The sequence below is a fragment of the Fonsecaea nubica genome (assembly GCF_001646965.1).
Source record: "Fonsecaea nubica strain CBS 269.64 chromosome Unknown Scaff54, whole genome shotgun sequence".
In the NCBI taxonomy this organism is placed as follows: domain Eukaryota; kingdom Fungi; phylum Ascomycota; class Eurotiomycetes; order Chaetothyriales; family Herpotrichiellaceae; genus Fonsecaea; species Fonsecaea nubica.
Genome location: NW_019173727.1, coordinates 72,733 through 100,366, shown reverse-complemented (window position 1 = coordinate 100,366; position 27,634 = coordinate 72,733). Strand labels below are relative to the sequence as shown.

General features: G+C 52.4%; 11 protein-coding genes across 11 annotated transcripts; 3 read left to right on the top strand and 8 right to left on the bottom strand.

Annotated features, from left to right (window-relative positions):
- Window positions 1–1,897: 1,897 nt before the first annotated feature.
- On the bottom strand, window positions 1,898–2,551 carry AYO20_07604 (hypothetical protein; the record flags this gene model as incomplete). The annotated part of the gene is made up of 1 exon (XM_022645889.1): window positions 1,898–2,551. One exon carries the CDS (start codon window positions 2,549–2,551, stop codon window positions 1,898–1,900), a length of 654 nt encoding a protein of 217 aa, XP_022498134.1.
- A 999-nt stretch (window positions 2,552–3,550) lies between these two features.
- AYO20_07603 (hypothetical protein) lies at window positions 3,551–4,408 on the top strand (the record flags this gene model as incomplete). Its single annotated transcript, XM_022645888.1, has 2 exons — window positions 3,551–3,766; window positions 3,917–4,408. 2 exons carry the CDS (start codon window positions 3,551–3,553, stop codon window positions 4,406–4,408), a joined length of 708 nt encoding a protein of 235 aa, XP_022498133.1.
- Window positions 4,409–4,844: 436 nt separating this feature from the next.
- On the top strand, window positions 4,845–6,842 carry AYO20_07602 (hypothetical protein; the record flags this gene model as incomplete). Its single annotated transcript, XM_022645887.1, has 1 exon — window positions 4,845–6,842. The coding sequence occupies one exon, from the start codon at window positions 4,845–4,847 to the stop codon at window positions 6,840–6,842; it is 1,998 nt and encodes a 665-aa protein (XP_022498132.1).
- A 745-nt stretch (window positions 6,843–7,587) lies between these two features.
- On the bottom strand, window positions 7,588–8,691 carry AYO20_07601 (hypothetical protein; the record flags this gene model as incomplete). Its single annotated transcript, XM_022645886.1, has 1 exon — window positions 7,588–8,691. One exon carries the CDS (start codon window positions 8,689–8,691, stop codon window positions 7,588–7,590), a length of 1,104 nt encoding a protein of 367 aa, XP_022498131.1.
- A 1,073-nt stretch (window positions 8,692–9,764) lies between these two features.
- On the bottom strand, window positions 9,765–10,982 carry AYO20_07600 (hypothetical protein; the record flags this gene model as incomplete). The annotated part of the gene is made up of 1 exon (XM_022645885.1): window positions 9,765–10,982. One exon carries the CDS (start codon window positions 10,980–10,982, stop codon window positions 9,765–9,767), a length of 1,218 nt encoding a protein of 405 aa, XP_022498130.1.
- A 1,390-nt stretch (window positions 10,983–12,372) lies between these two features.
- On the top strand, window positions 12,373–13,187 carry AYO20_07599 (hypothetical protein; the record flags this gene model as incomplete). The annotated part of the gene is made up of 2 exons (XM_022645884.1): window positions 12,373–12,573; window positions 12,633–13,187. The coding sequence occupies 2 exons, from the start codon at window positions 12,373–12,375 to the stop codon at window positions 13,185–13,187; spliced, it is 756 nt and encodes a 251-aa protein (XP_022498129.1).
- A 415-nt stretch (window positions 13,188–13,602) lies between these two features.
- AYO20_07598 (hypothetical protein) lies at window positions 13,603–14,649 on the bottom strand (the record flags this gene model as incomplete). The annotated part of the gene is made up of 2 exons (XM_022645883.1): window positions 13,603–14,069; window positions 14,340–14,649. The coding sequence occupies 2 exons, from the start codon at window positions 14,647–14,649 to the stop codon at window positions 13,603–13,605; spliced, it is 777 nt and encodes a 258-aa protein (XP_022498128.1).
- Window positions 14,650–15,616: 967 nt separating this feature from the next.
- Window positions 15,617–18,901, bottom strand: AYO20_07597 (hypothetical protein; the record flags this gene model as incomplete). The annotated part of the gene is made up of 4 exons (XM_022645882.1): window positions 15,617–16,117; window positions 16,171–18,485; window positions 18,544–18,628; window positions 18,725–18,901. 4 exons carry the CDS (start codon window positions 18,899–18,901, stop codon window positions 15,617–15,619), a joined length of 3,078 nt encoding a protein of 1,025 aa, XP_022498127.1.
- An 827-nt stretch (window positions 18,902–19,728) lies between these two features.
- On the bottom strand, window positions 19,729–21,018 carry AYO20_07596 (hypothetical protein; the record flags this gene model as incomplete). The annotated part of the gene is made up of 1 exon (XM_022645881.1): window positions 19,729–21,018. The coding sequence occupies one exon, from the start codon at window positions 21,016–21,018 to the stop codon at window positions 19,729–19,731; it is 1,290 nt and encodes a 429-aa protein (XP_022498126.1).
- A 553-nt stretch (window positions 21,019–21,571) lies between these two features.
- Window positions 21,572–24,040, bottom strand: AYO20_07595 (hypothetical protein; the record flags this gene model as incomplete). The annotated part of the gene is made up of 1 exon (XM_022645880.1): window positions 21,572–24,040. One exon carries the CDS (start codon window positions 24,038–24,040, stop codon window positions 21,572–21,574), a length of 2,469 nt encoding a protein of 822 aa, XP_022498125.1.
- A 1,339-nt stretch (window positions 24,041–25,379) lies between these two features.
- Window positions 25,380–27,296, bottom strand: AYO20_07594 (hypothetical protein; the record flags this gene model as incomplete). Its single annotated transcript, XM_022645879.1, has 5 exons — window positions 25,380–25,753; window positions 25,806–26,518; window positions 26,574–27,056; window positions 27,104–27,181; window positions 27,238–27,296. 5 exons carry the CDS (start codon window positions 27,294–27,296, stop codon window positions 25,380–25,382), a joined length of 1,707 nt encoding a protein of 568 aa, XP_022498124.1.
- Window positions 27,297–27,634: the final 338 nt, after the last annotated feature.

The following is a 27,634-nucleotide window of genomic DNA, read 5'->3' as shown; positions in this document are numbered from 1 at the left end:
GGACGACTTCTCATTTGAAGCACTTTGGCGGTTAATCTTTCCCGACGGACTCTCCGGGGCTTCAGAATTCGTCAGGCACCCGTCCGCATGAGCATCAGCATCCATTCGAATGTCTACGGACACGTCCAACCAGGTCGACAAAGTAAGTTCCCGCTGTTTCCCACGCTTTTGACAGGGCTTCGACCTCCCACTTCGCCGTTACACCCGAGTTGCCCGTCTAGGCCAGTCCAAGGAGTGCCAACCTTGGCCTGAACTGCAATGAGTGGTGCAGAATTTCTCCGCAGACTCAATAGTCTGGACTGACTCTGGACGAATCATAGCCCACGAACATGCTTCTGGAATGACTTTTCAGATTCTGGAATCGGCAGTGACTTGCTGGCCTGAGGGTGTGGGAAGCGTCAGACTCGGTCTCAACCTGCCTATCCCATGGCGCGACAATACTTGATGATTGGTTCATCAACTTGGCCCTCCTTCTCTGGGTCAGGCTGGCTTTAGGTCAGAAGACAATATACTGGACAGTGGCTGACTGGACAAGAGGTGGCGGTCGTCCATGCGTCCTTGTGATGCTTGCTGATCGCAATGTGAGGGTGTCCTGCAACACACAACAGTATTCTCGATGCTGATTAGTGGAAAGTGATCGTGTCTTTGCAGGAGTCACTCTCCACACCGGCAGCATGATGTCTCAACACCAGCATAATTTCATATTCAGCCCGATTTGCCAAATTCGACTGCTGAAAGATCAAGCATGTTGAGGTCATTCGTCGGCCCCGTTGATTCACTGATCCTCGAGCTCCAATTCATTCCGACAACCTTCCCGAAGAACAGGGGGTTCCACGATTCAGAGACTCGCAGCCGCTGCCATGTCATAATCAGCATCCGAATTTGACATATGGCTGGCTGCGTTGCGGAGCGGATACAACCTCACTGCAACCCAGTATGTGTTGCCCTCCGCCCACGGTCCCGGTCTGTGTCACTCAATGAACTTTGAGTCCTCCCACGCTATCAAAAATTGCCTTTTGCGAAATCTGACACGGTGGAGAGAGGGTCTAGAATTCGCTTTGTACATTTGACCAGACCTCAAAGCGATTGTCGTAACCGTCGTTGACGCTCAGACTCCGTGCTGACACATGCGTTGTCGAAGGTCGGTTCTAATATGTCAGTGTTTTGAGCCACCTCCTGTCCCCCAAAGATCCCTGAAATTAACGAGAGCACAGCTGGTCTTCACGTAAACGGGCGACCACACTATACCTTATGCCCAAAGAGGCATATTTCCCCTGAACGGGTTCAAACGTGTCCAAGATTCCAGTCCTGTCTTGGCCTGGGGGCAGCGTCTCCTTGATATGTCTAAGGTGCAGATCAGACAGCGCGTTTTGCAGGTTATGTTGGTTCTGAGCATCAGGTCATTCGGTGGTGTCATGCCGTAAGGCAGCAAAACATTGTGACTGACTCGAACATTGCATTTGACGAAATAGCAAAGTCTTCTAGATATCTTATATGGAGTACTACCACACCGTCCTACACATCAAACTCCTCTGGCAGGTGTCAAGACACCGAAGGGATCAATCAACACTCGCCACCGTGGCGTTCTCAATGCTCTAGTCCAATACCGAAATTCTATTGAAACGATACTTCTACAGTATCCTCCTTCGATACCGCCGTTGGCTCGTGAAGCAAGCATTCTTTTCCTTCAGTGATGGCAGTCTGTCGGCGCGCTACACACATCGCCCGCCATCAACTTCCAAGTTAACACCAGTGATAAATTCAGCCTCGTCGCTAGCGAGATAGCAGCAAGCGTTTGCCACGTCTTTTGGCGTACTTCCTCGTCCGAGCGGAATGGTCGAGACGAAGCCCTTTCTGTTCTCTTCGGTGTCGGGCTTCCCAATAAAAAGATGTGTTCTTAAGGAGGTTCAAAAGTGTCAGCAGTGAGAACAAGGCAACTCCTGTGGTACGCAGAAGTATGAACAAACAACGGAGAGACCCACAACCCGGTACTGCCCACGACAGGGCAAACGGAATTAAAGCGAATCTGTTTGGGCCCATATTCCACCGCCATGGTCTTGGTCGCGTTGCTCACGGCGGCTTTGGAGGCGTTGTACCAAGTCAAGCCGGGGCGCGGCCTGATGCCCGCCGTCGAGGCGATCTGGATAAAACAGCCCGGTCGATTCTGCTCGATGAAATACGGGAGCAGCACGCTGCTCGACAGGTAAATGCTCTTGACGTTGACATTGAAGCACAGATCGAACTCGTCGTCCGTGACGGTCTCTGTCGGCTTGTTCTTGTAAGTGGTGCCGGCGTTGTTGACGATTATGTCCAGACCCCCGTAAGCGTCGACGGCTTTTTTCTGTAGTGCCTCCCAGTCGGCGCGCTTGGTGACGTCGGCAACCAAGAATTCGCAGCCCAGATCTTGCGCGACCTTGGTGCCGTTCTGCTCAGACAGATCACAGATGAGCACCTTTGCGCCCTCTTGGATGAACTTGGTCGCGATACCGGCACCAAAACCCGACCCTCCACCGGTCACTATGGCCACTTTACCTTCCAGACGTCCTACCATCTTGTTACCTGTATTTTGTGGAATCTGTATATAGGAACAGAAAAGAAGATTTTTCGAAATGGGCTTGGAAAAAAAATAAGGGAGGCAACTACTTTGAAGAGAGGGGGGACAAGAAACAGAACAACCTACAGAAGCAAAATTCATATATATACCGAGTACTCGGTACTTTGTGTATGGCCCCCTCGGTGTGTTCCCGGGGAGCACCGCGACGCAGCCTCGTCCCCTCGTCCCCCTCAGTGGGGAGGACGGTGGCACGGTCCGGTCGGTTTCTCCATGTCGATGGACTGACTCATCTTGTGCCTTGTCCATTGGTAGGAGGTAGACAAGTACGAGGTAATACAGTCCTTGTGTATGTGAGAGAAAGAAGGAGATAGAAGAAAGCGGTACTCGTCTGAATCAAGTAGCATCGGAAGCACCAATTGCACCAAGTACTACTGTGACGGGGGGGTTGCTTTCTCATGGCTCATGGCTCTCCCCCGCCTAGCCACTCGCTAGGTATTGTCCGAAATCATTGGTGGGCGAAGTCGAAATGAAACCCCTCGTCGGGAAACACATCCGATGGATTTGGGAGTGGTTTTGTTTTGTGAGGGACCGACCATAACGACCGACCGTCCGTGCGTGGGTGAGTGAGTGTGCCGTCAAGGTATGTAACATATACATGGCCAGGTACTCCCTCTCATCAGCCACGCCTGTGGCCAATATCGGAGGATTAGAGAAGAAAAAGCAAGAACAATGACCGGTTCAAGTGGTGTGGTTGATATGATCGCATCCTTGCCAACAGTGACATCAGTGTCCCAAATAGATAGGTTACCTACGACAGAGTGATGCATGAATATCAATGTCGCCTCTCCCTCGAAGCAGTTTGTGCCTCTCGTCAGTTTGGAACCCTCGGGAGAATCAATCTACTACTAGAAAAAAAAAAGACCAGACCACACCAGACCACACCAGATCATCACATATCTCTAAGAGTAGCGAGCGAGGTGTCGGGTATCGCACACCATGAGTCAAAGCCAAGTCGTCGGTCCCAGTATATCTGGACTGGCCTCATGGGCGCTCCAATTCAGCCCGACCGCGTGGTTCAAGTCGTGGCTCTTGTATTTGGGGATCCAAACGCATGTGCGAGGGACGATTGAGCCGGAGATGAAGCCACTACACAACGTCTGCGAGTACCTGCACGCGCTGCACATCTACACGGACGAGGCTCGACGAGGGGAGGTGAGGACCGTTTCGGCCCATCACTTTTGCTCCCACACCAGTAAAGGTCAGTTACAGCGCCCTTCTCCCCTCCTTCTCTCGATAGATCCAACCATGGCAATTCTCTGACCGCACTCACTGATATCCCTCTCTTCGACAGATCTTCGACAGTGCCTCATCTACGACTCGTGCAAACCCGGAGCGAGACTCATTGGCGTCGAGTTCATGATCCCCAAAGCCCGCTACGAGGCGCTCGACCGGCAAGAACAACGGTACTGGCACTCGCACGAGTTCGAGGTCAAGTCCGGCATGCTCGTCCTCCCGTACCCGGAGTCCCACAGGCGCCGGAAGGACAAGTGGGACGCCCTCGAGACCAAGGCCATGGAGGAGGTCGTCACGCTCTACGGCAAACTGTACCACTTCTGGCAGGTCGACAGGGGCGACGAACTGCCACTGGGTCCGCCGACGCTGATGGGCTCGTTGACCGAGGCGAGACAGCTCGACGTGGACGCGGCCATGAGGGAGAGGAACGAGGACTTGGGCATCGATCAGCCGGGGAAGCGTAAATTGAGAGAGGACATCGAGTTGCCTGGCGTTTCAGAGAATGCGGACAGTTGGTGGAAAGAGGCTCAGCGGGACAAAGTCGGTATCTACGCTGCGTGACGTTGACTGCATCCTCTCTGTTTACAGTACTTTGTGTGGTATTCGAGGTTGGAACATGAATAATGGGTTTTCTAACTGTGACTTTGTTGTTTGAAATGACGTATCCCGTGTCTTCGCCCCTCGTCCAAATTTCACCTCCTCCTGTTCGTTGCCGCTCAGCGCCAATATTATCAAACCACCAAATACCTCGTATCTTTGTCGTGACTCACTTACTATAGGAGTTCTTGTGTGATCTTTTGACTTATCTGGGTTCTCTGCAGGCAGAAACCCCCAAGCAATCCAAGTGTGGTCGAACATTCGCTTTTCCCACACATAAAATCGTTCCACGTTGTTTCACCTCCCCGCACTGAACCTGATCACCCTCTCGTCGAGTCATTCTGAGACTATTCTTTGATTCTGCGTGTCAGCCTAGTGTCTACCTCGTACTCTCAGCATCATGTTCAAGAAGAAGCCCCAGATCAAGAACCTCTCGCCCCTCAGATCCTCCGATCGCCGCAAACTCGCAGACCAAATCATTGCCGACTACAAAGTCCATGTGCCTACTCTGGAAGAGATCGATCCCGACGCGGCGACCGCAGAGAACACTACCCCGGCCTCCTCGATCCATCATCCTACTCCAGCACTCACCTCCGTCCGGACAAGCCTTGTTCCCGAGACATGCCTCTCCGCCCGCTTCACAACCCACGCCGGGGCCAATGCAACGTTAGTCTCGGGAACAGTGTATGTTGGTTCACATCCCGGCCAAGAGGAAAGAATCTTATGGATCCAATATGGAAAAGATGCGAGGCTGTACCCAACCGTGTACACATTGTGGCATAACCCAGGGATCGTGCCCTTGCTCCATACCCAAGATTTCGTCGTCGAGAAACTGCGCACAGGAGCCGATCTGATGACGCCGGGACTTGTTGGTGGACCACCGTGGCCAGACGCTGCAAAACCGGGGTCCGTTGTTGCGGTTGCAGGCTTGAAGAAGCCGACTGTGCCTCTGTGGGTAGGCATATGTAAAATCGACATATCGAGTTTGGGGAGGGTACAGGGAACAAAGGGCGCCGCGGTCGAGGGCGTCCACTGGGAAGGGGACGAGATCTGGAACTGGAGCCAGTTTGGGAGTGGAGGTCGAGCCAGTCCAGAGACAATAGACGGATGGATCTTTCCAGATGGTGACATACAGGATGGAGTCGAAAGGTTGGATCTAGGAGAAAGCGACGAGGATGATGACGTGCAAGAAGAGGGCGGTGTCACCCTCGATGCGTCGAAAGGAGAAGCTGACAACGGGAATCGTGATACCAATGGACCCGGCGAGCTCCAGGACAATGAAGCAGAGGCGGATGCAGAGGCAGACCGGGAACCATCAACCGCCGAAGTCGACGAAGCATTTGTACAAGCCTTTCTGTATGCCCTCTATGACGCTAAAAAGGGCGGCGACCCTCCACACCACGGGCTCGACTTTCCCATACAACCATCTTTTCTGATATCCAACATGGTACAACCACATCTCCGCTATCAGAACCAGCATTACACCATCAAGAAGACGTCTTGGAAGAACACCAAAAAGTTTATCAAATACCTCGAAAAGCAGGTGCTCGTCAAATCCAAAGATCGCAATGGCGGAGAGACGGTGATCCTGGACGTCGATTTCAACGACCACAGAGTCGTCGGCTTTCAGCCGTACAAACTACCCAAGCCCAAAATCCAGACGGTAGCGGGCAGCTCGGACACCGCACAGTCTTCGGCCAGCGGAGGCGATACCTCCCTTGGGCAGAAGCTCACACTCCAGACCGTCTATCGAGCATCCAGTAAGCTGGTGCCAGATCTGATCCCCTCCAAGACGACATATTACACGTCGTCGCAGATCTCTTCGTTCCTCAAAAAGTACATTGAGAATGAACCCAAGCTGAGCGAAAAGACCTCGTCTGCGCGCTTCATCAAACTCGACCCTTTTATCGCGAACAACATCCTCAGCTCGAACCCCAGCGCCGCCGACACCCGCGCGCTGGCCGCAGGGGAGATCGCGCGCGACGCTCTCCTCAAACGCATCCTCGAAGACACCCACCTCTGCATCCCGCACTGGCTCCTGCTGCGCAACACACAGACCTACGACGCCGACTCGCCCGATCCGGGACTGTCGAAGCCCAGACCGGGCCCGCCGCCCCAAGTCAGCATCGTGATCGAGAAACGCTCGGGGACCAAGGTCGTGACCAAGATCTCGGGCCTCGAGGTCTTTGGCATCAACCCGCACATCCTGGGGCCGGAGCTGCAGAAGAAATGCGCCGGTTCCGCCAGCGTCGGCCAGCTCGTCGGCGGCAAGCCGGGCGTCATGGAGATTCTCGTCCAGGGCGACCAGAGGGACGTGGTCGAGAAGGAAATGGCCCGCAGAGGCGTGGATCGGCGCTGGCTCAGCGTCGAGGACAAGACCAAGAAGAAGAAGAAATAAACAAATGCCGAGACTCTTTTGACTCTTTGAATATTTTCCCCCCCCCCAACCGAAGAAAACTCCCTTGTGAATGTAATGCGTCTCTGCGCCTCTTCATCAGGTTACTCACCCGCCCATTCATCTAGAGTCCAAGGATCCACAGGGGGGAGGAAGAAGGAGAAGAGGAAGAGCAAGAAAAACCGGTCCCATAATACCTATCGAGGCGTGGATAGATAGCCAAATGGTTCACAGAGGCTTCTGAGGAGCTCGGAAATCGTCTGGTAGGACATGCTAGTCTTGAGCTATACACGAAAAGGGCATGACCTGGTTAGGACCGGCGTCGACCGTTTCTTCTGGATATTGATATGATGTTGCGGGAACAGCTTCTTTGCAACCATATATGTCAGTGTCAACTTTTGCAGAGGGAGCTGATCAAGGAGCCTTGACGACCTCAAACACACAATGACCAAAGGCACAAACGTCTTGAACATCAGAAAATGATATTAATGTATTCAACCTAATCAACGCCTATCCCATGGGAACCTCCCCAAAGTTCCGTAAACCCCAAACAACACCAACACTGAACACCAGTTCGCCACGTCGTGTAAGTATAGACAAAGGTGTTCTAAACCACCGTAATGGAATACCTCAAAAGGTTTCCCGTGAGAGAAAGCCAAACACTGCAGGTTGGCAAAAAGTTTGCAAATCACAAAATGGCGGCCGCGGGAATTGTACTGCACACTGGCCGGGGTCGAAGAATAGGTCATCACAAAGGAACATCATATTCGTAGCAGAAGGGACCATCCGTGGTGCTGATGAGATCTCGCACCGCAATTGGCGCTTCCTGGAAGTATCCCCAGCTAGGCAGGATAGTGTCGAGCGTAACATTGTCACTCGGTGGAAGATTGACAGCTGTTTCAGTACCAAAGAGGGTATCTGCGATGTCAGGATGGCGGAGCTGCCACGATGTGTATAGATTGTCCAAGAAGGCGTGGAGAGCCCACCAAATGGGATCCATCACCGAGACGTAGATCGACGAGCCAGGAGATCCCACGACGAAATGAGCACCAGAATGTAATCCCAGTGTGCCGCCGCCAATAACGCCATTGATTTGAGTGTCAAAGGACTCCATATCTTCGGCTTCCAAGCACAGTTCGAGGGCAGTGGTGTTTGTATAGGTCTGAGCGGCATAACTGTTGAGATCCCGGGTGAGGCAGCTCTGGTTCAACTGGAAAGCTGTGTCTGGCAGTGGAAGACCCTGGATAATGTAGCTGGTGGGGATGACCTGCATGGTCGTCTGCCAGTCGACAAAAGGACCAGACGTGACACAACCTCCTCCTGATCCATGAGGAAGCGAAAGGGAGGGCGAAAGCACTACGGGGCCACTGTCGACGTATGCACCGTCACCAGACATAGAGTAGTCGGATCCGTCAAAGACTGCGCTGCCATGAAGATTGTCCGCAGTCGCCGGCCAGTTCCAGTAGGGGAATGCACCGACGTAGCCACACTGGTGTTTCAGGTCTTCCTCAAACAGATGGAGGAAATAGCGATGCCAGGTCAGGAAGAAGCCAGATAGATGGACCTCTCTTGTCCGGTTGACGTGAATAACGGCATAGTCCATGTAACGGTTGGTAGCGGCAGGGTAGAGGGTTTGATCGAGTTGCGAAGGCTTGCTCGCCAGGCATTTGATGGCGTCGGTATAGGCTTTGCGTTCTTGAGGAGCCATCGAGTCGAAATCCTTGCGGACCTTGATTCTATCTGGGGTACAACCGGCATTGGGGCGTTTGCCAGGAATGCCGTATCGTCCCCTTCCTGGTCCCCCCCATTCCGGTCCTCGTCCTGGTCCGCCTCTGACTGGCGGCATGGCCATGGTGAGTGAAGATAGTGCCACTAGGGCAACAGTTATGGATGAGAAGAACATGTTGGGCTTGTTGTGGATAATTGGGGGGTTTGGATCAACGAGTGTCTATGGTGGTGGGATGGAATGAAAGATGGTTGGAAGTGAAAACGAGTGGTATCCGTGACTCTGCAGAGCAATTGACTGCAAAACCAGCAGGTCTGGTACGGAAGATGGGAAGGTACCACGGAGGGAGAAGTAAAAGATGAAAGAACGGTGGCAGATGTCCCAGCTCACCAGGTGGGAGGCAACGCCTTCCTTTTCATCTCAAAGGCTGTAATGGATCGACATCCATACCAAGACCTCCGTGATTCCGTGATTCCGGAAGGAACAATCATGTGTGTGGGTGGACCACTGAATACGTTGACGAAGAAGTCGAAATGTCCGATGGTCAGTCAATATTGGAGGTTGTAGAGGTGGATACGATGTTGAGATACAGCATCAGCATCAGCCATGGCCAAGGCATGTCCATGTCCTGCGACGCGGCAAGATGACTTCTTGACTTCTTTGAATGACGAGTGATAGCTGTATCGACAGTGGCTGGCGTAAGGCGACGATGATAACCGGAAAAGGGGTTGTTGTGGTCTTGGTGTTGTTGTCCCTTTTTCTGCGGATTTCCATATTTAGTAAAAAGCTTCATTTTCTTTTTTTCCCCGAGTCGAGGCGTCATACATTTCACTTTCAAACATCGGAAGGCAACGCCATCCGCATGTCGATCGCCGTCTTCCCATAACCTTAGTTTGATTAATATTTTCCCTCTGCATTTGTCCGACCACGGCCTCGCTCTAGAGGGGTGGAGGAGCCAAGAGGCCCCCCGAGCAGGATCCAGAATACATCTACTTTATAAAGGGTATTGGTGCATGCTCTTTCAGCAGTATCCATCTTACGTCGGACTTGTTGCCGCAAGCATCCCCACAAACGCCCATGATGATGTCTTTGATTTTGATGCCTTCTACGAGTACTTTCGAGTCTGAAGTCGAAGCCGCAGTAGAGGTTCTCGGCGCCTAATGGCCGATGGCTGGGAGAACGCGTCAACATCGACGTCCTCACTCAGCCGCTTCGGGATAAATCCGTGTCCAGACTACCTGTCCGTACAGGGGATCCATGATCGTGGCGAAATGAGTCTGTTCGTTGGTCGTTGGATATGCCGACACCCATTGAATCACCTCGTCTGTGGTAATTGCCACCTCTCTTTCTGCTTGGCTGGAATTCTTGCCCTTTTTCTTGGACGTTCTTTTTGCTTTTCGCAGACATGCTCTCCATCTTGAGGAGATTGCGTCAAGTCTGTCCTTGCTTTCTTCAATGATTTCTTCCATTCCAGCCCTCACAGCAAAAGACTTGGCCGGGACTTGAGATGCCAAAGGAGTTGCCTCCTTTGATAACCCAATCTCTTCTTCGTCATTGTTAGTAACGCCGATGAAGGCGTTGGATTGTCGGATCACACCGCTGGCATAATCCTTCTCAATGACCATGGCCGACACGCCATCACAAAGGAGCAGGTAAGCCGCAGTGGTATGTCGCGGGACGAGCTCCTCCGAGATTTCTTGCAAAGTCTTGCACTGGTCACCTTCTGCCTCCTCTGATATGATGTATCCTCTCAGTATGCTCGATATCGATGGGCGGCAACCCGTGAGAACTAGCAGATGATGCAGGTAGAATCTCGCATGGTCGCGTCTGCGTACAGCGTTGTGTACACCACGGAAATTGAGAGATAGACTCAAGTCTTGACGCACGCCGGTCAATATCCCCGTAAAGCCGACGTATGTAACGCTTCGAGCGATGATCTGCCCAGGTGTCGCCGATCTACTTCGAACAAATTCCAGTTGAACGATGATCGACCGGAGCGGATCCATTGACCAGTCTAGGGTGCGGAAATGAAGCATCCGCCTGTGTCCTGTGGGCCGATTCGCGTCCACGACATTGACCGCTCCAGAGGTACACCCCATGAGACAATCCAAAATCACATTGAAGCTGACAAGCAGGTGCATAGGGAGCCCGCTTACCTTTGCTATCCCACGGAGCTCAGCAGTTTCGACGGGAGTGTTCAGGCCTCGGAGGAGTAATCGAGCCAGTAGCCCTACCGGGCCATGGTAGAATGTGGAGAGGCCGATATCAGTGAGCAGGCTGTTGAATAAAGTCGTGAGGCTTCGAAGTTGGCTCTGGTAAGCCTTTGCTAAGGCCTGGTAGCGCTCCTCTGGCTCGAGGGAGAGATCGATAGTGTAGATAGGGGGAACCAAGTTCTTGTCCTCGCTCTTGGAAGTCATGGCGATCTCTGGGCATTCGATCTTCTGCGTCGAAAACGATGTTTACAACGGACTAGCAGACAGAGATCAAGCCAGGTGCCACACCTTTATTTTATGAAGTTTCGTCGTAAGGCTGGTAAGGCTGGCAGTGGTCAGGCTGACAAGGCTGCCTGCGCTATTGAGACGCAGGCAGCCGTCGCCGCCAACCTGTGATAGGTTGATTGACTCGGGAGATGTGATTTGGCACGAGAGAGATATAATTGTGTATTATCTGGCAAGATCTTAGAGAATGGACCTGTCGAGTTACCAGAAGAGTCCGATTCTCTCCCCAACTTCCCAACACCGTCTGATTGCTCTCGTCCTGTGGTACTACACAAGATTAAATGACGTTGATCGCCCAAGTGCAACTCATTGGTTCGATGAGCGTGTCCTTAGCGTGTCAAGCCGTTCAGAGGCGCGTCTTGTCGCGTCTGGCACATTGAACTTTGTTCTTGGTGTCCCGTTAACCTCCAATATAATTTGGATGGCTTTTCGATGTGCTGATGATGGACAACTTGTGGTGGCTTGTCGATGAAGAAGACAATGGAAGAGGCGGATCCATTCAGGGTGAGCTACAGAGAAAGAGAGAAAAATGCAGGCTACGGGCGAGCTGCGCACCATCACCTTGTCAACATGTCGGTTGTCACTGGACAGAGAGTGCACCAGAAGAGAGAGGGTGAAGAGTCCTGATGCAGACATATTCAGCTGGTGACCCTCAATGGGATGAGAATTGCACAAATGGGTAGGGGTGTCTCGGTGTCAACGACTACAGCCAGACAAGACAACTTGAGCTGCAGCTATTGATGAGAGAATACAATTGTGTTCGATGAAGTGAAGGAAGACATATTGATCTGCTGCTTCACACAATCTTCAAATCGACCGTTGTGCGCATTGCGCATTACCCATTGCCCATTGCCAGATCCGCCTGCCAGTTCTTCATCACCACCTCCTCCCCCTTCGTCCTTCTCAACCCCAGATTGCTAGACGCAGTCAACGCAGTCTTCGCATCCTTCCATATCGTTCCAGATCCTTGCATTCATCACCACCCTTCCATCATCTCCTTTGTCATCATGTGTTTTTCATGTGGAGGCTGGCCATGGGCTCACAATGTCCAGCTTGCCGCTGAACCCGTCAAGCAAGAGTACATTTTCCTCGACGAGAACCATGGTTTCTATCCCGATAACCGGCAGGTGCGTTACAAAGTGAATTCAAAGTGAAAGTTTCTGCTCAATCCGCGACGTTGGAATTTTTCTCTTTCATCCTTCGCGCATCTTTCCTGAACTCATTTATCAGACAATCGGCAACTGACGTTCTTCTCATTTGCTTGTCTTCCTCTTCGCTTCATGCTCGCACCAGACGCCGCAGACAAACCATGCCCCATTTCTACACATACCAAACTCCCAACCCCTCCGCTGTCAACACACAAGGGTCGACTGGCTACTGGGAGAACCCGGCAGATTGGCCCAGAACCTATCTCTACGTCTCTAACCAAGAAGGTTTACAGGGGATTCATCCACCGGCGCCCGTGTATCAGTCCAATCAACCAGCTCAGCCAGCCATGTATTATTTCCAAGTAAGCCCCTCAGTCTTTGTGCCTGAAATCAGCCTGACCTCACTGACACCTCTTCCTAGGGGAGCTCGAGTGCCCCGGCGGGTTACTACGTGAATGGCCTCTACTACGGCATGAGCCCTCCGTCTGCAACAACTGGTTGGCCTTACACCTCCTCTGCCTACACTTGCTACACCTTGCCTGCCACTTCTACACCAAGCACCCCGTTCTATCCGTACACCTACTCACCATACCATACAGCCCCGAATCCGATTCAATTCCCCGTCACTTCGCCATGGTCTCAGCCTCCGGGTCCGGCACAGGCCGCGGCTGCAGTAGCTGCCAATGCTGCCCTTGCTGCAATGCCAAACGCACCAGCTTACTTCGTCGGCGCCACAGCAGCAGAGATTCAAGCCCAGAACGCCATTTTGCTTGCCAATTTGCAAGCTAGCCAGCAGCAACCCAGCCAACTGGCACCGTACAAACCTGGTGCAAGTCCACAATTCTGGTGCAAGGAACTTGATGGAAGCTGGACCTTGAGGGAGTACAACGACGCGTTGAAGGGTGATTTTCCGGTGGGCCATTGGGAGAAGCATGTGACCAGTGGCTATTACTATTATGTTCGTCACACTGGTTGAACCTCTAGGGAAGGTCGACAACCAACACCAGGATAGCCACACACAGCATGGATTGGCAGGATACCAAACACAGAGCTACGCCGGCATCATTGGATGAAAGCCAGACGGTAATGGTTGTCATCTTTCGTGACGCCGGATTCAACTCAAAAAGCCGTTGGGAGTGTGCATCAGGGACATGATAAGTGGCCAAAATGCCACTGTGAGCAAGGAAAGGGAGCTGGACAGTGTAGGAGAGCTAACGTCAACCAACTATGGCTTGGAGAATCCCACATCAAGTGATAGGTGGAAGCCTGAGAGAACACAGACAGTAGAGCAGTCGGAGTTTTGATTCATCACGATAGCCCTATTCCTTTCGACTCAATGAGAGATACTACAGAGTGACTTTGAGGAAATGACCTCGTTTCCGCGCGCCTATTCACTGCTTGACTCTTCTGAGGGCACTCTCCATCCATAGCTTGGTGTACAACTTGTGCGCGTAGAGCATGTAACCCTGCATGGGGCCCCGATTCTCCCACTTATTCGGGGTTCCTTGGCCGTCTTTCGTTTCGGCCGTGGTCTCCGACGCGGACGCCCAACTCCCCTCCCCGACGTAGAAGATGCTCTTGAGGCGAAACTCGGCGATGCCCTGGTCGACGTCGACGGTGGCGCACATCTCGAACAGGCCGTCCGAGGGCCGCGGCCCGTCCGGGTTGTGCAGCGGCGAGTCGCCGCACCGGATGAGGATGCGCGTCGGCGTCTTGTCCAGCACGACGAAGTGGTCGGTGATTTCGGTGCCCGGGTCGTAGGTCGAGGTGAGGAGCTGCGCGGGCGTCCACAGCTGGTGCGCCGTCGTCGTGACGTTGCGGTATTTGCGCTGTAAGTACAGGCGTTGGATCGTGTAGCCTTTCAAGTATTGGTCAGTCGTTCAAGTCATGCCATGGAAACATAAATGGACAAGTGAGGCAGATGGTGGGTTTGTGTTCAGTTCCCGTGGCCTCGTTCCATCACCCAACCCCCTTGTGGAGAAGAGTAGTCCAAAAATGCAAGAGGGCACATCAACACAGAGAACCCAACTCATCTCTCAAACCGAATCGAATCGAGACGAGTCAACCCGCCCACATCAACACCGCTAAAAAAGATAGGAAAGAAAGCAACAACGGGAGAAAAACATACCCGGCCCGCCCCAAACGCCTCGACAAAACTCCTCGACGAGCTTCGTCCCGCCCCTGCGCGCGTCCTCGACCAACTCGGGCTTAATCTTCTGCAGCCCGATGCGCCGCACGCACTCGTCGTACGTGGCCTCGTGGTTCTGCGGGTTGAACCTGCGGAACCAGGCGCTCTGGAACAGCGGCTCCGTCGCCGGGTTGAACTGCGTCACGGGCGTGAAGCGGCAGTGCTTGGTCCACACGGCGAAGGCGCACACGCCGGCGAAGGTGCTGATGCCGGCCGCTTGGAGGGACTTGGAGAGGAGGGAGGGGCCCATTCTTTCTTTCTTGTCGCTTTTCTCTCTCTCTCTTGTACCTTTTCGTTTCGTTTGTTGACTTCTCTTGCGAGAGGGACTCGGGGTTGCGGAATACCCTGGTTGGGTCGTGTGACTCTGTCTATCTATTTATCTCTCTCCCACTCACTCACTCGAAAGACGAAGGAGGGCGATGTGACGGAGAAAGCGATAGAGGCCGCTGTGCTCGGTTGTTGTCCAATGCTTAATCAAATGCTCTGGTCGTGTTTCCACAAAATTGTACTCTTTTCCTCCGTCCGTATTGATTGTCGATTGTACCCGATCTGCCGTGATTGGTCGTTGGTCGTGTCTCTTCTGAACAGCTCCAAGCTTTCTAACAGCCAAAACTTCTAGCGATGCTGCTTCGACGAGGATATATCCGGCGGCTGGTTTCAGGAAGTGTCTGAATGATTAGCTTCCTGGGTTTTTCTGCTATTGTCTCCCGATTCAAACCAGCTATTGAGATGGCTGGATGGAGAGATAGTAGTTGTTGTCGGAGTTGACCCGTTGGAGATGGACATGATTCGGGGAAAAATCTCCGCTTTTCAATTGCCGAGTTTAGACGAAGAAGCGGAACCGTCTACGAACCTCGCACGCTCGTTATCCAGGCACTTCTTACAGGTAGATCGTGATATCATGCGATACGATACCGCGATGTACTCGTGTCTACATGCCTAGGTAAGTGTGTATGTCGACACCGAGTACAGATCAGAGCGTGCAGAGCATACGGCGTACCGCCCAAGTACCTGGTATTCGTTCATCCATGACGACTATTCAGATAGATGCCCAGCGCCCAGTATCAATACATCAATACAGCAGCAACGACAAGGGGAACTTCTCCAGCCTTCCCAACTTCTCGCGTTGATATTGCTTCACTTTTAATCATCTTCTTCCACCAAAGGCCTTCAGTGTCGCAATTGCATCCCTCACAAGTCCAGCTTCTTGACCAAAATCATCTCTTGCGCTTCCGCGCTCCCTTGTCCTCGTCTTCCACCCCGCCTCTCCTATCCTCCTTCTTGGCCTTCTTCTCCATCTCATCCCAGTCCTCTCCTTCGTCAGACAACCCACTCTCCGCCTCTCCTTCATCATCACTTGCGCTCGCGTCGTCGTCAAACTCGCTATCCTCTTCACTTTCCGATTCACTGGCCGCCAATTCGGAATCGCTCATCTCAAAGGCGCTTTCTTCCTCGGACTCATCCTCGTCTTCGGCGTCGGACTCCGTAGCCAAGAAGCTCCAGCCACCGTCTTTGAAGAAAGCATGTGGGTCAGTGGTCACCGTCTTCATGATCGTGCTCCAGTTCAGGTTAAGTGGGCCTTCAGTATATGCAATATCCACGCTGTCCAACCATTCCTTGACTCTATCAAGCGACTCGACTGGAATCGTGTTGATGTGCGTCGGAGGGCGATGAAAGTCCTTGTAGACAAAGACAAGATCGAAGTTTTTGAGTCCGAACTGCCCGATGAATTAGCACTGGCCCAAATCTTCAGAACACGGATCCAACTTACCTGTATTCTCTCCAGATGAGCAACCTCGATCTCATCCAGCGTAATCACAGTGAACGGTGGCTCCGTCAATTGAACCAACGCATCGGTTGTTGGTGCCATTAGCACATTGCTGCGATTCGGAACACCATTGAAACTGAGCTCGCGGAATGGAATGTCGACCGTGACATTATAGTCTCTGGCTTGATCCGAGATCTTTTCCGCGAAACTCTTGAACAGGCGATCGAGCTCGGCTCGGCGTCTTCGCTCTTCTTGCTCCTGTTCGAACTCCTCCTCATCGCCATACCGATGCTTCCGCTTTCGGTTGCCCGTCTCGTCAAATGCCATATCAGTGGCTTCGCGGTAAAACTGGACATCTCTCGTCTTGCGTTTACCGATGATGATGGGGTTTTTGAGATGCACGTGGATAAGCACAATCAGTTCACCCACACAAGGCTGGAAGAACAAGTGCTTGACGTTGGAGAAGACCACGTCGACATGTTCTTGACGCAAGGGGGATTGGTACCGCAAACCGTTCTGGTGGATTTCAACCTCACCAGGAACTCGCTTGCCATCTTGCGCAGGTCGAAGGTAGACATCTGTCAGCTTGATCGGCCGACGATTGCGGATTTCAATCAACTTGTCCTGCTCCACAACATCTTCCATTTCCTTCTTTTCTTGCTCTCGACGAACAGCCGACCTCCGCAGTTCTGTGATTTGAGCAGAAATTTCCGAGAGGCGGTCTTGATCCTTGGACCGTATAGTCAAAGATCTGACAAAGTGGGCTTGAGGGTCCTCGAAAGGTTGGTCGTCTTTACGCCCAACACCTTGTCCAGGAGACAAGAAATTGAACCGCAGATGCGTGTACTCGCCTTCGTCGGATTTGCTGACGTTCTTGATCGAGTTGATATGGAACGGCACTGGTCGCCCCATAATGGGAATAATGACAGTCGAAGCCTTGAGGTCCACGCAGACGATCAAGTCCTTTGCTCGTGGTGGAAGTTGACCTTCGCGCTTGTACGACTCGAACTTCTTGAACTTCTTTTCGTTCTCACCGTTCATGTCGCCCGTTGCCTCAGCATATTTTTCTAGACCTTCGCGCTGTTTCTTGGCCGCCAATTCCTTCTGATGCTCTCTTCGTCGAGCCTCTTCCTCTTCTTTGGCATTGTCCTGCCGATTGGCGCCTCGCAGACGGGTGGCCTTGATATTTGATGTGACAATGGCACTCACACCGGGCTTCTTCGCCTTCTCCTGCTTTGGCTTGGTCTCTTCCTCGTCATCCTTAAAGTAGAACTCGATTGAATCCAGTTCGGTGTGTGCCTCCTTGGTGAAAACAACTGGCTCTCCTCTGGTTACACGGACGGTATCCGTCAGCACAAGAGTGTAGTTAGTGCCCTTCTTGTCTTGAGGTTTGTCATTGGTGAGATCCGACAGGCTGGTGGTGACGCTGAAAGTCATGCCGTCCTTGAGTGGTCTGGTGTTTTTACCGTTCAGGACAAATTTCGGATCCCTAACCTCAATACCGATGGCCGATCCAACGTCTTTCCCAAAGCTCTTCTCGAGTTCAGGTTTGCGAGCCTTGACGACGCCTAGGGCCTTGTTGTAGACATCTTTGGGCAGTGCCCCCTCTTTGATTTCTTTCAGTGCTGCATCGTGCGCAGCAAGTAAAAGCTTGTAGTTGGACGTCTGCGACTTGCTCGGGTCGATCAAGTAAGTACGCGCGAGCAACGAACAGTAGGTCTTGTACCGGAAACCTACCCCGGCAATGATGCAACCGGAGTGAAGGTTGTCGTTGGTCGGCTGCGCGTTCAGTCGAAGATCATACTGCCCGCCACTCTGAACGATAGGGCCGTACGCCCAGTCGAGCTGCTGGTTGTCAAAATCGCTGGGCAGCTTGGAGATTTTGTTGAAGAACTTGTTGTCGTCGATCTTCTTCGACATGTTGTCACAAAGCTGTTGATGGGTAATCTCCTTCTCTTCATCAAGCACAGCGGACATTGCATCAACCCAGTAGTCTGAGATCATGCCACTGGCTGCCCGAGCCGCGGTCCGCATATTCCTCAGCTCGTTCTCGTCCTTGACAGCAAACGCCATCGAGAAGGCGCCAGAGATGTCCACCTCCTCGACTTCTTTGGATAGATCGCCATACATTTTGACCCATTCATCGACGAAAGGCCCATGCGCTTCGGACTTTGGGATAGTCCCGACCTTCTTTCCGGCATTCTTGATGATTTCGATGCATTTCTCAAACGCTTGGGTTCGGGTCTCGGGTTGTTTCATGTGGACCGTCAGGATCTCGACGGGTATCTTCCCATTCTTAAGGGATTGAAGGTGCTTAGCTGAGAAGAGCGAGTTAGAGTCCTGGAAGTACACTGTCTCCTTGGATGCCAAACTTACCCTTTTTCTCTGTCGTAACCACATAAAAAGTGGCAGTGGTCAAGATTAACAGCGTCGCAGGGAACTCATAACCCAGGAGCCAGAACTGTAGCATATCACAAATCCGTCAGTCGGCCACTCGAGTTCATAGCAACCAGCGGGGTAGCGCAACGGCATAGCCGGGGCTGATGGGACTGCTCACATGAACTGCGTTGTTCTTAGCATATATAGTGTCCTCGGCAGCCTTCCCAGTCAAGACGATGATGCTGTCCGCGCCGCCAAAAACTTCATTTCCCGATCTCTTGTCTGCTTTCCAGGCGTTGTAAAGGGTTTGGAGACGTTCGAAGAAAGTGTCGGAGTTGATGAGAATGTCGCTCATCTTGTGCTGCCTGCCTCAACGGAGGCGATGGTCGTATTGTGAAAGGGATTCTCAATCACGATGTGATGTAATGGGCGCGCGATTCTTTAGGAAGAGGACAAGACCCAGAAATCAGGCAGACAAGAATGACGCCGTGGTCGAGGGAGATGATGAAGAGAGAGTGAAGAGGTTAAGGGCGAAATGTTGGAAACGGACGTCGTGGTCCTACCCTCGCCGAGTCAAAAGGATCAGAGATTCAAGTCAGGCCAAAATCCATGATTGAGGGCGACATTTCCCCAAAACGCCGCGCTAAACTTGCCCAACTCGCGCGCCGCAACGCGAAGCCGATTCTACCAAACGCGTCACCAGTAATATCACCTCCCCATGATATATTCGTAACCAGTTGATATACCAGAGTGCCTCAAGCTAATTTGGCAAGTGAATGTTACAAAATTCTGAGTTGATTTCCCAAGCCTCTGACTCGCACTACACTGTATTACTTTCATCACATTCCTGCTTTAAAGGCCCTGCCTTGAGGGAGGATACCTTCTCATTTGCGACAGTGCTTTCTTGATACCGGAGATATCGCCTTGGAACTTTACTGTACATATTCTATTGTCGATAGGCATAGTAAGGGTTGCGTTATAGAGGATATTACTGGTTGAAGAAGAGGCAAAGACGAGAGAGATTCAGTGATAAAACTACATCTATATCTACACCAGCCTTGGACGATCAGGCTGCTGATACTAATCTGAACCCGTGTGGCTGTATCAACCCTCTACACTCTGCGAATGAACCCAGAACGCCAGAGCTGAATGCATCACCTGTAAAAAGCCTTGGACTGGACTTCATACAAGAAGGATATCATACTTTCCTTTGCTCGATATCCTGACTTCATCACCCAAGCCCTCCTGGCCATATTTCCTCCTTACCAATTCGAAGATGATCAATCCCGCACTCGTACTCGGAACCTGTCTGATAGTGAACCACCAGAAGCCTTTGAACAGCCATCGCCTCATTCCCCGTTCAGTCACTGCTTGCAGGCGAGCCTGTTTCCAAGTCTCTTGATAGGCGTGATAGTATGCCTTCAACATTCGTCCACGCTTTGCCAGTGGAACGTTGTCATTGGTAATTTTCATTGCCTTTTGGTCGAGCTCTTCTAGCCGCTCGTAGTGAAGAGTCTGGATTGTCGAAAGAGGGTAAAGAACGACCTGTTGAGCGATCGACGCAGTAATCCCCGCCAGCATGAGAAAAGCCGGTTCAAGTGCGTAATGTGGCCGAACCAGCAATGCCTCAGGGTCGCTCTTCGACTCTAATCGCTCGTCTACCGTCGCCTGGATTGGCTTCTTCTCCCTCATCCCAAGCTCTTCTCCGTTCCAACCTTCTGCGAGCTTGTGGCCGTAGTACCACTGCACATATCCATGGTAACCCTGCGCCTTGACCCATTCAAAGGCACAAAAGAACACACCACTCCCAAAGCTATCCTTCAAGAAGCTCAGCCCAAAACCCGCAAATATTCCTCTGGCTCCGATCTCTCTTAATTTCCCTTTCCCATATTCCCACATGGTCTTATCCTCGTATCTTGGCCCGCGCCGTTCGAATCGCACTTGAAGGGCATCCAAGGGAGCTGCCAGCACGCTTTGGATGGTGCCCGCTGCAAATCCCGCAAGAAAAGTACTCTGCGGCGACGGAGGCGGATATACCGTTTTCCTGGCATGTGCCGAGGGCTCGTGCAACAGGCCCAAAATCTGCAGGTAACTCGTATACAATGCTGCCCCAACAGCCACATTCGCGAACAAGGGCAGGGCCAATTGCTCAGGCACAAAGCGCCAACCGTAGTGTTTGATCGCCGTCGCCAGCAGACCTGGTGTGGTGGACCGCCATGACCAACGACCATTCTGTATATCTGGGTTGATGCTTTTGGCGTACGCGAGGTAATCCACTCTTGTTCGAAAGAAAGCTTTCACCGGGGCACGGAAATAGAATGCCACTGCCTGCGCCGTGAAGGCTCGAACCCCGGCGGCGGAGGCACCAGTTGCGGCATTGCTTTTTGTGTCTTTGTACACTGGAGGGGAGTCGGGTGGAATCACAGGCAAAACGCCTTCGAAGCTGGTCGGGTCGTCATCGAGTGAGTCCATGCTTCTCCGTCTCGCTCCGAAGTGAGGTGGCCATTATTGACAGCGACTCATTGGCTTCGACCGGGGACGGAGGAGGGTGTGGAAGGGTTCAGGGGTGCGAAGAGCCGTTGAATTCTGCCAACGTTGAAACGGGCGCAGACAAAATGTACCACCGAGACACGGCCCAAGAGCAAGAACTCGGGTGGAACGTTTCCGCACAAGGCTGTTGACTTCGACGTCATACAAGATACTATACAAAATACCTCCCTACTTGTACATGTACACCTCTTATTGTACACTGCTCACAAGGGAGCAGATAGATAGGGACTTCTCTTCTACCAAGTCTTACGCAGGCACAACATAGCACCCCTAACGTATACTCAATATGCATCTCAGGCAAGTTCAAATCGGCTCTTTTCATCGCTCATGTGGTATCTTCTAAAAATATCAAAACAGCAACACATGCTGACCGCCAGCTATCCCATTGTATATTCAACCCCTCCAGCCAAGAATAGCTGAAATCATATCCGGTCGTAACGTCTTATCGGCTGCGACATTAGATGCACAGCCATTATCATAGATCGATCCTTGTCTTCCAATCAACCTTTTCCTTCTCCGCCCATTCCTGGAGAAAAGACACGCCGAATCTGGCTGCCTCAAAAGCGGTAGTGTTTGCATCCATTGGCAGGTAGAAGTCTTCAGGAATCTTCGATGGCGTCAATTTCTCTTGCAGTCTCGCACTCGGGTCCTTGGCCCGCTTCGACCAAGTAATGGGATACTCGCGTTTCAGCAGGTCGAGCGAGAGTTGTCGGGATCCATCCAGCCATGCCGTCTGCAGTTCACGGGCGTTCTGGATCAACTCATCCCTGAACTCAACGTATCGTTTCTTGTATTTTTCCCCGTCCTCATTCGTCTTGGTGTTACCATCACTACCAGGCGTGGGAGCAGAATTGCAGTAGTCGTCAGGTAGAGGATCCCGCGCCAGTCTGTCCATGTCATATTTGTGTACAAGTTGCCGACATACGGCCCCAAGTTGCACGACCAGTCCGTGAAGGTGTGGAAACTTCCTCGATGCACGGAACACGAAGATGTGGTACAAAATGATTGACCTCCAGCCCGGGTCGACACTTGGACGGGCATGGGACAGCGCGGATATGTTGATCATGAAGCACAATAGCGCTTCAATCAGTGTCAGTACCGCTTTCGCAGACTGAGAGGCCTTCGCATCATTATCGGGAGGTGGTAGAAGAGCCGATCCTTCATGCTTGAGAGTACGGCCCAATGCAAAGAACTTGTAGTTGATGCTGGTCCACTGTTGCCGCTCCTCCCCTCGAGAAGATGCAGAGCCCGTTGGTGGCTGTGGAGATGGCTTGGGCATGGCTTGCGGTGTCGAAACCCTCACTTTGTCCCCGGTAGGAGTCGGGGCGTCGACCCCCTCCGACGACTCGACACGTCTCATCAGAGTAGGTTTGAGATCCTTCTTCGGCGTGGAAAATGTTGATTTCGACTGAGATGACGCCGATGTCTTACCAGCCGAGGGGCCTGGTGTGACCGGCCGGGTCTCCCTATCGACGGCCTTGATCTTCTTGAGAGATGGTGCAGGACTACTGTCTTCGGCCTTCCTCTTCTTTTCCATCTTGATTTCATCGATGACCGGCGCTCTCGACTTAGTTTCAGTAGTAGGTTGAGTTTCTGGGGTGACCTGCTTCGATATCTCCTTCATTGCAGGTATGTCAGAGCTATTGTGAGAACCTGGCGCATCTTGCTTTAGGAGGTCTTTCTTCGGCCGTGACGCGAATTTGAGAAGCGCTTCGACCCTCTTCCTGTTCTTTTTGCCGTACTTCAGAATGATTGTATGCCTTTGTCGAGGGCCAGGACTGGCTCGAACGCCATTGTGCAGGGGTGTTCCACCTCTAATGCCACCCTTCGCCAGAATCTTCGCTCCAAGAGCCCCTTTGGCAGCATTAGGAGTCCCCGGGGCGCTGCTCCGGGCCGAATGCTGGCTATCTGAGCGCACCCTACTCCCAGCTGGGGCCAGTCCACTTCGATCGCCTGGAGGTTCGTTGTCGAGGTCTGCGCCGGCGAGGATCAAGCGGACGGGTTCTGATCGCTTGCTCGCGCCACTGACAGGGCTTCCAAGTGACGTGGTATTCGGGGGTGTTGACAAAGCCTTTGTAAGTGATGGAGGGAGGACAGGCGACAAAAGTTGTGGTAGGCCGATCTCCTTCTCGGGTGAAGGTAGGGTAGGAGAGAGCAACCGGGGCATTTTCATGGTGGAAGACTGTGATTCGATTTTCGACGTCTTTATGCCGACTTTGGGGTCCTCAGCACCTGGAGAGAGCTTCCTTCGCTTGGCAGGATTCGGGGAGTTTGTCTTCTGCATCTTGGAAGGTACTTTGGGGGAATTATTGCCATCCATTCGTGAGACGTGCAGCTGATGATCTTTGACTCCGTTGCGCCCCTCGCCACGCAAATGTTTTTCTTGCTCCTTGTCCGGCAAAGGTTGCGTAGTGTGCGTTTCCTTTTCTACGCCTAAGACTGGGATGGCAGAAGTCGCGGATTTCTTTGGGTCTTGAGACTCTATAGCACTCTGAGGTGGACTTCTGGCCTTTGTCTTATAGTCCTTCAGGCTGATCTTCTTGCGATTGACTGTGTCTGCTGGGGTATGGCGACCACTCGCTGGCAAAGCCTTGGGAGAAAGTTCTTCTTCAACAACGGGATTCCCGTGGTCGTCTGCCCACCCGCCCTCGACTTTCAACAAAGCCTCGTGTTCACCCGAATGCGGAAGGAAGCTGAGATATTGGAGCTGTTCTTCTTTACGGTCGAACGGGGTGCCCTCGTACCACGTATTGACGAAGCGCGAGCTGTGACGGTAGGGCACGTCGGAGGGAACAGAAAGTAGGTAGGGATGTGGAGGGAGAATGGTGTCGGTGAGGTACTTGAAACGCTCATCCAATTGAGCAAGGATATGTGAAGGGACCTGCTTGCCTCTAGGCAACAAGTCTGTCGATTCCGGAGGTCTCTTGGCCGTGCCTTGGGACATTTTGTCGCAAAAGGCAAGGAGCAACGGTTATCTTTCCATCACAGTTTGTGATGAGTTCGTCAAGGTGACCAGCTCTGACGAACAAAAGCTGGACACATCGACGGCTCATAAAACTGTAGCATCACATATCCGAAATTGAGTAGCGACCAGGTCTCTTGGTTTGTATCGCGGGCACGGCGCCTGTTTGCGGTGATTTAACTTTCATAGAATGAAATCGGAGGGGAGCTGACCGATCTGGCGGAGGGACGCGAATGAGGGCAGCGAGGGCTGAGTTGGCGCAACCTGGATTTAATCTGCGCGGGTTGGTGTTTTCGGCGGGTCAAGTGGTCAACACTTATTGCGACGGAGGGCTGTTCAGGACGTATTCGAACAAGGGAGCAGGCGGGAAGAAAAGTAGGATGAGAAGGCTGAGCGATGGTCGCAGTTGGCCAGTTCGATTTCGCAAGCGCAGGTTGGGCGAATGCGAACCAGTGAATAATCACTGAATCGGGAATGTGAGGATAGAGGGGCACAACACGGTAAGTGAGTGTTGGAATGTCTCTGCGAAAGGAGCAGCAGGACTGTGATCTCTTGAAGTGCCAAATGCTGCGACAGTTTGGTTGTCTATATTCGTGGTGGACAATTTCCTTGAGAAACGGTCATGTAGCAGTTGGGTCAGAGGCACGAGTTGATGGAGGTGGTCAATGGGGGGAATGATTGACGCCAAAAGGCCGTAAGGCATCATGGACAATGGACGGCGCGAGGCGAAGTCGGGGAGCCAGAACAAAGCCTTGGTTGATCCTGCCGGTTCTGGTTTTGGCTCGTAGGCTCACCTGGGCGTGCGCCACAGCGACCACCAGCGGCCACACAGGGCAGATCGGGGCATCCCGTACTTGCTAGGCTTGCTCCTTTCTTGCCTCATCCACGCGACCCTGTCAGGTCCTATTGACGCAGCCTGATGACCCTCTCCCTGCATCCGCTTGGGGTTTTGTTCATGCGTAATGTATCTCATCTTAGTCATCCTCCTCCATTCCGACTTCACACAGTTTCCGCTTATAACAATGGCACGACGTACAATGCCGCTGGCCGGGAAATTATTAATGCAGCATTCATTTCCAGCGCGATCCAGTGGACCAAGTACATAACCAGTACATGTCCATAACAGCTCGATATGATTTCTCCCAGCCTTCAGTGCAGAGTTCCAGACCCAAGCAGACGGCTTTTGAACACCCCAGATGCAGTGGCGTACAACCCCATTTCGTTCATCCGCGACAGTGGTGGCGCGTTGCAGTTCTATATCTATACAGCCAATAAGTGTAAGTCGAGAAAATATAACACTTGAAATCCATCGATTGTGACTTCAGTCCTCGTCTTGGCCGATCTTCCCGTATTGTCCGCGGCCACCGTTGTCTTGTCGTGTCCTGGACACCATTCGACCAATCCAACCGCCCAACCCTTCTTGGTTGCTCTGGCTTCGACCTCGTGGCCGTCCGTTTGCGTCTAGTTGGATATCGGGGGGGTCTATGTCAAGACCAGGAATTGCAGCATCTGCGGAAAAGACACCTGGTTGCGGACCACCGTGTCTGATGTCGATAGAGGATGGGGATCCCACGCCCATCAGAGAACCGCGTTCTGCTTGGGTCGAGGGAGTTGGCATGGCCGTTGTGGCATCCCCAAACAATGCGTTCATGTCTTCAAGGCGAACATTGGCCGTTTCAGGGTACACAAAATAGACTGCGTTTGTGGTTAGTAACTACAACATACCTACCAGGACAGATAGACTCACCGAGAACGAAACTGAGTGCGCAGAAGAAGGCGTGGACGAGATATAACCTCCACTTGATTGATTTCTGCAGGATAGGTGTAAGTTCGCCCACCAGAAAGTTGAATGCCCAGTTGCTGGCCGTACTCAAGCTGGCGCCTTTTGCCCGGATGCTGAGTGGCAGGATTTCAGGAGGATATAGCCACGGTATAGGGCCCCAACTGGCTCCAAATGCTGCGTTGTAAATCATGACAAATACCACTACCAGTGTTGGGGTCCACCGTATGTCGATGAAGATGAAGTAGGAGATGAGCGACAACGAGATGATCATAGCCACCGCTCCAGACAAGAGGATAGGCCGCCGGCCCCATTTATCAACCAGATACCATGGTGGAATCGTTGATCCTAGGTAGGTGAACGCGTTGATGCCAGTCATGAGGATGGCGTCTCGTCCCACCCAGCCTGCCGACTCAAAGACTAGAGGGGCGTAGTATGAGATGACATTGATCCCGTTCAGTTGCGCAAACGCCTGGGCCGACATCGCAATAAAAACACGCTTATAGTAGCGCTTAAACATGTCCGAGTATGATCGTTCTCCTTCTTGACGTTGCAACAGAACGTTCATTTTGATTTCGCGATATTCTTGTCGAGCCTTTGCATTATGAATGTCGCCTTTGCCATAGAGATTGGCGATGACAATGATCCCCTCCTCGTCGTGGTCGTTGTCCAGTAGCCATCTGCAAATATAGAGGTTAGCGTCAAACATGATGCCTCTTGTGCGGATTTACGTACCTAGGGGATTCGCAGATAATCAGGCTACCGAATCCGAGAAGTGCCCCCATGACGCATTGCATCAATAAAGGTATCCTCCATGAGAGGTCGCTCTGGATAAAGCTGCAGAAGTAGTCGACCCAAACACTTGCCGCGTAACCCGTAATATTACCCGTGAACTCTATACAGGCCAACTTGCCTCTATTGTGTGGAGGACTGATCTCGGATTGATAAACAGGTACAATGGTCGAGAGTGCACCAACGCCGAAGCCCGCGATCAGTCTCCCTACCATCATCATGGGCATACCATTTGCGAAGGTTTGGAGCATTCCGCCGACAAAGAAAATCATGGACCCATAAAGAATTGTCCTCCGACGACCAACGATGTCGCCAATGCGTCCAACGCACAAAGATGATATAAGAGCACCAACCTCGAGAATGGCCACCATAGTGCCAACCTCGGCTGGGCCAGGCTGATTGAATGCGTCTCTGAAAAAGGGACCACTTATCCCGGTCAGCAATTGTGGTTGGGACGCTCCGAATAGACGTACGTGATAATGCCAGACATAACGCCTTGGTCGTAGCCAAAAAGAAAGACACCCAGTGATACGAAAACGCTTGTGAAGTACCTGCATTCAGCTGTCAGCCACCTGTAGACGCTCCTGAGAAACGGGCTCGGCCATACAATAACGGCTTTCCCACGAGGCCCTTTGCTCGGGCGGTCTGGGTATCTGTGGGAGCCATGATGAGAGCTAATATTCTTTCTGCCTTGGAGATCTGCCTCGGTGGAGGCTCCGGGATGAAGATAGCCTCTTTATCTATACCGAGAGGGGGGTGATCCCGCTCAAGGTGATCTTGTTCTCGAAATCCGACTCTCTTCTTCCGTCCTCCACCGTGACCACGACCCGAGTCTCTGAGCCTCTGGCCTTGCCGGGTCAGAGGATCTAGTTCGATCTGATAGGGGTCCTCGCTGTTGGTAAGCTGCTCTGCGAGATCTCCAGTGTCACTCCAAAGGGAGAAATCGTCCGAGTCAGACCCCGAGTACGATGGTCGCCGAATGCTTTCGTCTTTTTCGTTCCCTG